At 35.0% G+C, this 12,595-nt stretch overlaps 1 protein-coding gene across 10 annotated transcripts in view; it reads right to left on the bottom strand.

Annotated features, from left to right (window-relative positions):
• LOC143256620 (neuroligin-4, X-linked-like) overlaps positions 1-12,595 on the bottom strand; it is a 44,682-nt gene that overhangs the window by 22,915 nt on the left and 9,172 nt on the right. For 5 of the 10 annotated variants that reach the window (XM_076514044.1, XM_076514046.1, XM_076514054.1 and 2 more), the window contains 3 exons: positions 12,167-12,378; positions 10,748-11,324; positions 1,314-1,460 (listed from right to left, as the gene is read on the bottom strand). In XM_076514044.1, coding sequence (XP_076370159.1) covers positions 1,314-1,460; positions 10,748-11,198 — 598 coding nt within the window. In that variant the 5' untranslated portion in view covers positions 11,199-11,324; positions 12,167-12,378. Of the gene's footprint in view, positions 1-1,313; positions 1,461-10,747; positions 11,325-11,794; positions 12,379-12,595 lie in introns of those variants that run through there. The other 5 variants (XM_076514047.1, XM_076514050.1, XM_076514052.1 and 2 more) reach the window with 4 other exon arrangements.

Raw genomic sequence — 12,595 nt, 5'->3', positions numbered from 1 at the left:
GAAATATAAAACCAGTTAGCAGCACCCGTCAGCTACACAAGTATGTTCTTAACTGAATAGCAGGATTATGTATCAGAGTAATATAATCCCACACAGCTGAAAGTGGAAGTATGATCAGAGGTGGCTCGAGCCTTGAACCTTCTGATCTGATTAAGCACGTAACAGATACATTTCAAATAGGTTACTTTTTCAACTTTGTTATTTTTACAGGTTCAGAACTTTTGGATAATGACCACAACATGAATTTTGCTGAAATGTCTATCGGTTTTATTCTTTCTTTGCACGTGCACTAGATGCTCGACAGGCCTTTCTTTCAGAGGTCAGTAGCCTGTACTTGCAACGCGACTGTAAACACTTTGAAATATATTGCAATGAAAAAAGATTCAGCTGGGTATGTTCCAAAGATAGCCACCAGTAGAACACCAGCGTCTATAAAAACTCTTGGGAAGAACGACTGTATTGGTTTTAGTCATCTAAAGTTACCTTTAGTGTTTGTTCCTGGTTGATTATCGTAAGTGTACTGGATAAAACGAAACCATCACAACAATTAACTTATAAATGTATATCATGGGTTGGAAGCGTGAACTTAAACGATCATACCATAAAGAAAATTGGAAAATTGTTACACGAATATAAACAACAGTTACAGTCAATACAATTCAAAACTCATAAATTGCTTGAATATTTCACCATGTAGCCAGTAAACATATTTGATTAATTGTGGTGAGTGACTACATTTAAAGTTATTATACATATTTGATACCTTCATATCAAACTATATTTATGTAAATAGGTAATTATACCGAAGAAGATACGTCTCTTTAATAGTATCTTCACATCTAACTAACTGATAGAGATGGGTAATTAGATTGAGAGGATACGTCTCTTTAATAATATCTTCACATCTAACTAACTGATAGAGATGGGTAATTATATTGAGAGGATACGTCTCTTTAATAGTATCTTCTAACTAATTGACAGAGGTAGGTAATTATATTGGACAGAGGTTTACACGTCAAAGAATATTAAACCCAGCATGGCCAGGTGGTTAAAGCACTCGACTCCTAATCTGAGGGTCGCGAGTTCGAATCCCCTTCGCACCAAACATGCTTGCCCTTTCAGCCGTGGGGTGTCATAATGTGACGCTCAATCCAACTATTCGTTGGTAAAAGAGAAGCCCAAGACTTGGTGGTGGGTAGTGATGACTACCTGCCTTCCCTCTAGTCTTACACTGCTAAATTAGGGACGGCTAGCACAGATAGCCCTCGAGTAGCTTTGCGCGAAATTCAAAACAAACAAACAAACAAACGTACCCAACACTCCTAGGCGGAAGTTTAAAGTGACAACGATGACGTCAGCAGCACTAGCTAGCACACTGCCATCATGGATGTTCCCAGAATACCATTCGTAAGAATCTCCATGAATCACCACGATTACTGGAACTCTTGATGTATTCCTGTCTGGAAAAAAAAAAAAAAAAGCAAAACAGAAAAATCACTTAATCTGTTATTTTATGCAAGTTCATAAGGATGTAAGAAATAGTTGTTGGATAGAAAATCAAAAATAATTTATCTTTAAACTAAAATCATACTACACTTATTAATCAATTTCTTTCTCTGGACTGTTTTATTCTCCAGTGAAGTAATATATCACTATTCATATTTTTCTTAATCCTATATTTTTCTTAATCCTAATTTTCCTCCTTGTCTCTCATTCTTCATCGTTTCTTAATCCTAATTTTCATCCTTATCTCTCATTCTTCATCGTTTCTTAATCCTAATTTTCCTCCTTGTCTCTCATTCTTCATCGTTTCTTAATCCTAATTTTCCTCCTTGTCTCTCATTCTTCATCGTTTCTTAATCCTAATTTTCCTCCTTGTCTCTTATTCTTCATCGTTTCTTAATCCTAATTTTCCTCCTTGTCTCTCATTCTTCATCGTTTCTTAATCCATATCTTCCACTTTCGTCTATTTTCTGTATTGTTTATTCTCTCATTCTCTACACTTCTCTTTTGTTCATTCTATCTTAACATTATAATTTCGTCCTTCTAATTCATTCTTTAATGACCTTTCCTGCTTATCTCTTGGCCTGTATTACTTCTTATCCTCTTAAATATACATGTTACTGATTTCGTCTTTATTCTGCCTTTCTTAAAACTTCTTGTCCCCAATGGCTCAGCCGTATGTCTGAAGACTTACGATACCCGTGATGGGCAGAGCACAGATAGCACATTATGTAGCTTTGTACTTAATTCAAAAACAACAACAACAACAACAAATTAAGCCTTCTTAATTTCTAACCGATACTTCTTTCTTCGGGCCCGGCATGGTTAGGGTCGCGGGATCGAACCTCCATCACCCCAAACCCCTTTCAGCCGTAGTTGAGTTATAACGTGAGAGTCAATTCTTTGTTAAAATATTATCCAAAGAGTCGGTGTTTGGTGATAACGACTAGCCTTCCCTCTAGTCTTCACCCTGCTAAATTAGGAACAGTTAGCGCAGATAGGCCTAGTGCAGCTTTGTTTGAAATTCAAAACAAACATGTTTCTTAACCTATTTTACTCATTTAGTATTTAAATACCTTCATCTTTTTATTGTACTTCTTTCTCTTGTTTCTTACTTCACATGTTATTTTAGTCTTTATTTATCCTACTGTCTCTTTCTCTTCAGTTCTCATTATCTTGTTCTCTCTCAAACCTCTGTCTCTCCTCTCTAATCTTTTCTTTGCATACATTTCTGGGTATTTTCTTACCTCTACCTCTTTCTCGGAGTTCATTTTTCTCATACTCGTCTTTACTACATTCTCTCTTTTCCTTCTGGTTAGTCTCTTCATCGCTATATTATCTCTTCCTTTGATCTCTACATATTTTCTTTCTTTCTTTCTCTCTCCTTTATGTTTTCCTATGGTCACAATCTTTTCTAATTTTTGTTTTCCTTCTCGCACCTTCATGTTTGTACTCACACTCCTAAAACTCCTTTTTTTCTGTTGCCTTTCTTACTATGGAATAATCAACAGCTGTATAGTTGTTTAACATTCTAATCTTTCTTTTCAGGACAGTAAAATCACTTCTTTCTTGGAACCGGCATGGCCAGGTGGTTAAGACACTCGACTCATAATATGAGGGTCGCGGGTTCTAATCCACGTCTCACCAAACATGATCGCCCTTTCAACCGTGGGGGTGTTATAATATGACGGTCAATCCTACTATTCTTTAGTAAAGGAGTAGCCCAAGAGTTGGAGGTGGATAGTGATGATTAGCTGCCTTCCCTGTCGTCTTACACTGCTAAACTAGGGACGGCTAGCGCAAATGGCCCTCGTGTAGCTTTGTTCGAAATTCAAAACAAACCAAACCATAGCTTTCGGTAAAATTTACACAGTATTAGAATTACAGATGTTACGTATAAAACGACCCAAGATCAAATGATAAACGATGTTATTATGCCATAAAAAATATAGAGCGCACTTCATTTCCTAGTTAAGTGCGAGTCTGGAATGGTTTAGTGGTTAGCGTAGCAGGCTGCGTATTCGAAACTCTAAGCTACATATGCTGGCGAATAACCGATAAGTTTAAGAGCAGTTATAAGAAGGTGGGAATTAGTTGTTGGTTAATTTCCTCCCTTTGGTGAGCAGTTCTAAATTAAGGGCGAATATGCTTCAGCTTTGAGGTTTCTGACCTGACTAATCCATGAGCAACAGTGTCGTTCGGAATGAAACTAGCAACTACCAATAGTTACAAATACTGATCTATTTTTATTTAAGGTTTTTATTTAAGACAAACATGAGAGTTTGTCTGTTTGTTTTTGAATTTCGTGCAAAGCTACACGAGGGCTATCTACGCTAGCCGTCCGTAATTTGGCAGTGTAAGGCTAGAGTGAAGACAGCTAGTCATTACCACCCACAGTCAATCTTGGGCTACTCTTTTACCAACGAATAGTGGGATTGACCGTAACATTATAACGTCCCCACGGCGGAAAGGGCGAGCATGTTTGGTGCGACGGGGATTCGAACCCGCGACCCAAATAGTCAAGGCTGCATCAAGATGTTGGTTGCTGAGTCAAATTTTTTTTTAGAATTGTCTTTCCAAAATTAGGGCGCATCTTACAAGGATAAAATATGGTAATCTAAGCACAATTTCAGTAACTGGTCCAGCGAAAAATGGTCATTGTTATTACAGTGTTTTACCTGGTAAAGCACAAGAAGTTTATGCCATTTTCTCTCCATCTAGAAGATTCTATGAATTCTAATAAGGTTAAAGTAGCTATTCTCAAAGCATAACCGTTAGACCTGGATGGTTATTGTCAAAAGTTTCGAGGTTACGCAAGCAAAATGATCAGTTATATGGAATATGCCCACGAAAAAGAGGCTTACTTTGATTGTGTAATTCTATGCATATTAGCAACAGTCTTGACAAATTAAGACAATTATATCTAACTGGGGGATTTGAACACTGTATAAGTGATTATCTCTAAGCTTGCTTGGGAGAAAACACTACAGAGAGCAAATACTTTTTCCACTTATTATGCTTTAACACTAAAAATCACTTTTCATATAAAGAAATTCATGCCATTTCAACAACAAAAACTCATATCTGTTCAATCCACTCAAGTTAAGGATTCATCCAATAAATCCAGCTTTTCTAGTTCAAAGTCTACTGACAATTCGGATAAAACTTCATCAAAACCATCAAATTTAAAATCCTGATCATGTTATGTTCAACTGTTGGTGTTTCAAAAAGAAAAGACAAAATGAGGCAGCACCCAGTGTTCGTGTCCACATGTTGGCTTAGTTTCATCAGATCATCCGACGTTGGTGACTTGGCCACTGATATCAAATCTGACGTAGTCAGAGAGTAATTCAGACCTTTTGTGTCTGTTGGTTCTGTGCTTTTGACAAATGACACTGTCAAACCCTTACTCATTCGAATTTTAGGTGATACTGTGGCAACTCAATCATTGTTGTAAGAAAGTATATTGCCTTTGGATTCGCGTTCTTCCACTGGTGATTTTGTTCTTGCTCAGATTATTGAGAGGGGGCTTTGTTAATATTCATCTTAAGAATTTTTTTTAGCATCAGACCAGTTATGGTTAGAGTAAAACCTACTCTGCCGACTGAGAATCAATAATGTATCATTATTGTTGGGAAACGATTTGGATGGGGGAAAAATTGTTCCCGAACCCAAAATGGTTAGCTAGCTGATCACTGTTGTATCTAAGGATGATGTTGTCGTTGACGAGAATCCAGATGTGTTTCCTTCGTGTGCTGTGACTCGAGCTCAGGTTAAAAAATTAACACAAAAAATGACATTCACGTGTTCAGAGGACGATATTATAGATTTATCGATTTATCCTAGACACGTTTTGGATAAAACGGAGATATTGTGGATGACTGTCTTACTGGTGATTTGTCATAGAGTGACAATAATGAAATACCACCAGGTATTTCAGCTTTAGAGAATTGTGGGGGGAGTAATTTATAAAGTTGCTGTTCCCAAAGCATATCGTTATGTAATATTTAGAGACGCGCATGAACTCCCTGTGGGGGGTCTTTAAGGTGTTGTCAAGTATTATAAATTTAGAAATTAATTATATGTAGAGATGTATCAAATATATTATGTTTATCAACAAGATTGATATATACAGTGTTCTTCTTAATACAAAAAATGATTATATACAAAGGTTTTACAAACTAACAAACAATATTGAGTCTTCATTATTGTCTGGAACTGAATATTTTATCGACGGTTCACGATGAGTGAATTAATTTCGAGTTGATATCGGTACAAGTTAGCTAGCTTTTCACATGCGAGTTTCCACAACAGTAGTTATACAATGCCATCAAAGAATTACTAACTTTTGATGTTAATCTGCTGCAGTTAAATGGTTTGTAATGTTCGAAATATATAAACGTTTCTGGTCAAATATCTGTAGTTACTGATTAATAAATGTCAATGCAGATGTAGTTTCTGAGGTTTTTAATGCACCTAATGTTGGAAACTAACAATATATATTGTTGCGATGGGTAATTCTATAATCGTTGGGCAAGATTCTCAAAATTCCTGTTGATAGCAATAATGGCAATCTCTAAAATTTACATGAACAAAAGTTGGGAAAGGTTTCAAAAGAATCTTTCAGTTGTGTGATTGCATATTGTGTTGGAGCTTAAAGAAACCAGTATTAGCTGGCTATCATGTACCTATTCACTTGATTTCCTGAAGGTATCCATTTGAGAAACATTTCAGCCCTAACAATTTCTAAGGCTTTCATTAATTTGTTAACTTTTGTTGGCTTGCCTAAAGAAATTTACTCTGGGTTGTTTCAAAAGGGCATTTATCAACTAAAATCTAGTCCGTACCATCCAGAATGGCAAAGTGCTCTTGAGAGATTCCATTCTACTTTGAAAAACATGATGCGAACTTACTGTATCGATAACTAGAAGGCATGGGATGAAGATATTAATTTATTATTTGCTGTTAGCGAGTCGGTTCAGGAGTCATTTAGCTTTTGCCTGTTTGATTTGGTGTTTGGCCGTTCAGTGAGTGGTCCTTTAAAGTTGCTGAAGGTACAATGGTTGGAAGATGACCCGAAAGAAATGCACTCACTGGACTATGTTTCCAAGATTTGGTTCAGATTCTTACACGTTTGTGAATTGGCTCACGAAAATTAGAATGGAAACCATTTATGACTGCAAGGCTAAAAAGCATCATAGTGACATGGCCTTAATATTGTTACCCACTGTGAGATATCCACTCACAGCTAGGTACCATAGTCCCTATGACGTAGTTCAAAAGGTTAATAATACGATCTATGCTGGAAAAATACCTTATCATCACAATTCTACCCAACTGTGCCCTATTAATAGGTTGAAACACTATAATCCAATATACACCTGAAAATATTTCATTCATTGATTTTCTTTCTCACACTGATGACAATTGCTTTGACTTCGATAAGTTTGAAAATATCGCAAAAGAATACAACATTCAATTGAGTAATCCTTACATTTAAGTCAAAGTTGATTATAATGTGGATCATCCAATTTCTACCAACAAGAACAGTTTGATGTGATTTTTTTGGGAATGGCTGGTTATTATAGGAAGTTTTGTAAAAATTTGTTTATCACTGAACCACTAACAAACCTATTGAAGAAAAAACCAAAAGTACAAGTGATCTGAAAAATGTCAATATGCTTTTGAAAATGTCAAATCTTTATTGGGTATTTACCTTGTATAGAGGCATCTAAGTTTGATAATCCTTTCATAGCTGTTGATGCTAGCGATTGTGTTGCTGGTGCTATTATATTACAATCAGACGATAAAGGTATTTAACACTCTGTTTGTTATTTTTCTAAAACATTTAATTATCTCCAAAATAATTAATTTACTGTGAAAAAAAACATTGGCTTTAGTGTTAGCTGTAGAACATTTCAATGTGTATCATCATCATCACAACACATTTCAATGTGTATCATCATCATCACAACACATTTCAATGTGTATCATCATCACAACATATTTCAATGTGTATCATCATCATCACAACACATTTCAATATGTATCATCATCATCACAACACATTTCAATGTGTATCATCATCACAACAACCTGTTATCATATACATTGACCACATGACGTTTTACAACCAAGTATAGAACGAAAACAGAAGACTTTTAACTTGGAGTTTATCATTACAAGAATATGAGTTGAAAACAATCCATGTAAAAAGATCGATAACATTTGTGCTGATGCACATTCACGTGCTATGTAATGTTATGATCATAAAGTTGTTCTATTGATTGTGTTACGTACTGTCGTGGTTATTGAAGTTTTATAATTAGTTGGCAAAGTATTATTTGCAATGTATATATAGATATACTTACATATATATATATAATACCTTAGTTTAAAATGACCTAAGTAGAGAGATGTAACAGATTTGTTTTTACATATCTATTTTAATATCAATATTCAAGTTAAATTTATATTTAGAAATGTACGTAACTGTATTGCGAAATTACCACCTATTTGCTAAAGTTGTAGAAGATTTTCGAGTATAAAAATCAATAATAAATATGTGTATTGTCTATATTGTTGTGCAGGCTGAAATTTCTACAAACTCTCCTTGAGCTTATAAATATAACCAACTCGATGCACCAAGAAACATTATATACTACTGGTTTGCTAGAGTTGGTACACTGTGCACCTCGAAAGCTGTAACTGTGATTAACGCTTATTAATCGGAAACTTCAGATATCTGATGAGAAACGTTTGAAGATTTAGAACATTACAAATCACTTAACTTTGGAAGATTGACATTGGACATTAGTATTTTCACGAAGACGTTACATAACTTCGTTAGTAGAAATACTTGGCGTGTGACCAGCGAAGAAAGAAAAATACAGAGTTAGCTAGCTCCATATTTACATCAACTCAAAATTAATTAGTTCAACATGAATCCTTGATAATATACCAAGAATATTCCGCACCAGATAGAACACTCAATATTGCTTGCAAGTTTGTAAAACTTTTGTACATAGATCATTATTTGTAATAACCGTCATTGTAAACTGTTATTGTTTGTATATTAAAATATGTTTGTGAAAAGGAAATTATGTGTATCAATCTTGTTGGCAAGTTTCATAAACTGGATACATACTGACATTTATTAAACTTATAAATTTAAACTACTATTTAATTCAGTTCTAGATTATTTAAAATTGTAATACGTTACACTTTGTCAACACATAACTCTCGAGTCTGATGTACAGAACTGAAAACTTCGCTTTCAAAGGTTAAATAATAGTTAGAACATAGATCTAACGAATTTACATAGTCCATGTTTTGTTTTGTTTTTATCTGCCTGATTCAACTGCAGGCTGAGCAAGTAGCACGTGCGCATAAGCAATCGTGAGCTCTCACGTTGTATGAGGGTGAGTTGCTACTTGGAAATTCATAGAGCGAGTTTGTAATGATAAAATATGGTTACAGGTGTATTGTTAGCTCGTTAATATTGTTATAAATGGTTATTGGTAGGGTAATTCAATCATGTACATTTAGATTTGCACAAGATGAAGACAAGAAAAAGCTAAGATTTTCGAACAATGTTAGTCAGTCAGTCAGTCAGACAGTAATATTGGCAAATTTGTTGTTTGTGAAACTTTTGTTTTTACCGACTTTTTCAAGAGCTTTTGTGGCTTGTTACTCTGCACTTGGTTTGTTTGCTTCTCAACAGTGTGTGTTTAAAGTGTTTAGAAATTTTTGCTTGCAGTGTGTTTGAGATTTTAATTTTGACTGTAAATATTACATACCTGGCATATTTCTACGATACGTACCACACGATATGAAAAGAAAATGAACTTGAGGCAGGATAAATATAAGGTAGCAGATTTTTCAGAGGTTAAACATGACACCCACGATCACCCTTCACAATAGACATCTCATACATGTTAATCTGAAGTATGACAAGGATGATATGGTGAGTTTGGAAGCAGCGAGTGATGAAAAGCTAGTGAAGATGAAAAATACTAAAGATGATTTACTCCTGAGTAGAACTGAATAGCTCTTCAGGAAGACCCGACGGATGGAATGGTATTCGAGCACCCTTAGTAGCTTATAAAATGAATAAGAGACAAAAGTACATGAGTTATTACTATAGACTATGAAATAATGAAAAGGGCCTTATAAAAATAAATAATAAAAGAGGGGTTCACACCCCAACTGTTTCCAGTTAGATACCAGAGATGGTGGAGTTGTTGTGTGACCTTGAAGTTGATTGTTGCAAGATGTACCTTGTATTGTTATACAAGATGCTTATCGAAAGTGATTGTATTAGTACGGGAACATGATCTATTTGAATATTAAATGTATCAGGATTTCATCATGATTGACACTTCTTATTGCTTGGATCAAAGGGAGGAGCTTTTGTCTCATGGGAGGAGAGGGGAGGGAAGGGGAGGAGATATAGCGTAAGCTGCTAATGTCTGCCACATCCAGTATTGGCTGTTGTTTAACATTCACGTTTTCGAATGCAATTATCATACTTATGTTGTTGTTTTTTTTCTGTGTGTGTGACTTGAAAATGTCACAAAACATCTTATATAGTTTTACGAAACTAAAGCACCTAATCAGATATTTAATTTCAACCGCGTAAATAATTATGATAAGAACTTATATAAACAAAAGTTTTCAAAACAAATCGCGTCAGATAAAATTATTCAAACATATAAACATATTTCCTAAACATCAACAGCCGAGTCTTATTCTGCTAATAACGTTAACTGTTCTTGTTTCAAATGTTTAGTTATAATTTTTTTTTATGATCGTTAACTATTTAGTGCTTCGTGGAATGCTGCTTAATATATTCATTGAAATCTAGAATTACCTGAGAACAGACCCCATTGTTTTATTTTGAAAACACAGTTTAATAAACTATTTATGTTCCAAGATGTTTGCGAGCCAATTATCTTCATTTTGTTCTAACTTTCTTTTTTTTTTTTTTCCTGTTTAGTGTCCGCATCAAGTGGGCGATTTCACATTTTTCTCAGTCCATTACACCAGACGTTGTGAAAAGCATCTCAATATAACACCAGGAAGGTGCAAAATAACATGTACGTTTCTGTGTTAACACTTGAAATCGATATTACGTTAAATGAACTCCTGGTAACCAGATTCATAAACAAACCGTTTTGTGGTGGCTAAATTACATGTTTCCTAATGTAAAGACGTTACAACAACAATATACTGATCTACTTACGACGTCTTGGAGAGTAAATATTTAAAAACAAACAATCTTCGCTCTGGTTCTGCAGGAGAGGCAGGATGCGCTGAAAGTAAGCCAGGCGTCCCCGTGTCATGCTTCTCAGAGCCGCTGTGGTGTTCTGGATTTCGGGATATTTCTGAGGACAGACGGGTCCGAACTGATCGGCTCTCCAAATTCCTTTCCAAGGAGCAGGGGTGACAGGTGGCAGGAACCGAAGAGACCCTACAGGGGCACTGGCGAAAGGGACACCGAGAAACACTTCCACTGATCTGAGTTGTTTCTTTGGGAATATATGTATGAAACCTCTTACGTGCCCATATTTCGTATGTATGATACGAGAGTTGGGATTGCCTAGAACTGCGAAGAAGTTACAGAATTCGATTGTAAAAAAAATAAATAAAGTTGCGATACTGAACGTCGATCGTAGTGTCTTTCCAATAGTCATCTTGTCTTCACAATTCACCTCAGTCTAGTGAAACAAATATATTGTCTGAGTTCGTCTATGATTCTTATTATCCTGATATCTACGCATGGAAGATTTCTTGATTGAATATCTGTCCATCAGATGATTCTATATCAAAAGGGAGTTTTGATCAGTATTTATAAAAATACAATAATAGCGATTAATAGTAAATTTAGCATTTGTCAAAACTAGGCCTAGCTGAGTAAAGTGACTGTTAAGAAATAAGTCAGTTCCAAGAGATTTAACCTGATTTTAAAGAAAATTAGTTGATTATGAAACTACTTTATCTTATTTAAAAATTACATCGATTTCAAAATTCAGTTAATTTTATATTATTAGAAAATTACTTTGTCAAAGAGCTTTCTTTTAAAAAATAATTATTATAAGTTATTTCAGTCAAATTTGATTTAGATGAAAACTTTGAGCTTAATTATTCTATTATTGATAGTTGAATACGGAAATTCCACAATAACTTAACTTTTTTTTAAAAAAAAACATTGTCTAGTTAAATTGAATACCAAAATCAGTTAACAGTAACGCAACAGTACATTAATTTTTATTGTTGTACTTTAGCCTACCGATCTAAACTTTGTATTTACAGTTGACTGGCGCTCTTAAACGAATTATTCTAGCTGGAATTTCAGCATTGGTAAAGTAGTAATAAGTGTAGAAGGTACAGAAAACTAAGCCATTTAGAGTAAGCCGTCTAGAAAACCTTTTTGTTCGGCGATCAGACATTTAATCTTCTAGAATTCCCAGACTATGTCGATAACATGGTGTAGCAGCAAACGGGCTTTTCAGACTGCTAAAAATATGTTGCGAAATTCTACGGTTTACAAAATAATATTGTTGAGCACCGAACATGATATTTAAACTTGAGGATTATTCTAAACGGACCCTAACCATACTTTTGCTATCGTCTTTTCCTAACGAAAGGGTATCGTACTTACTTGTATCTGAGGCTCACATGATGTTGGTTGTTCCAACAGAACACAAGTTATTCCTGTTTTAAGCGTGTTTAAAGTGACAATGCCAAAGTGCAAGAGCACGCAGACTCGTAGACTTAAAAATAGCCTTGTCGTCTTTCTTTGAGCATATTCTGTTTGTCCAACGAACGCTGGTTGAGAGTTGCCGTTGTGACGGGATGAGTCTCGTGCTGCTACTTCGCATGCGAAGAAAGTGATGTCAGTAAATAGTGCGTCAGATAAGAAATACATGAACAGGAAGACATTACTATCGGAAAGCAAAGCGAAATGTTTACACTGAGTGAAAATGGAAAATTTTAAGAAAGAAAAGCAATTACATTTGCAAATGTATAAACATAGTTTGCTATCTTAACGATAAGAAAATATTTTTATCTTTGCTCTTTGTTATTTCAC

This window comes from Tachypleus tridentatus, chromosome 7, assembly GCF_004210375.1.
Source record: "Tachypleus tridentatus isolate NWPU-2018 chromosome 7, ASM421037v1, whole genome shotgun sequence".
Taxonomy (NCBI): domain Eukaryota; kingdom Metazoa; phylum Arthropoda; class Merostomata; order Xiphosura; family Limulidae; genus Tachypleus; species Tachypleus tridentatus.
The sequence above is the reverse complement of the archived record's forward strand: the minus strand, read 5'-3'. Positions and strand labels throughout refer to the sequence as shown.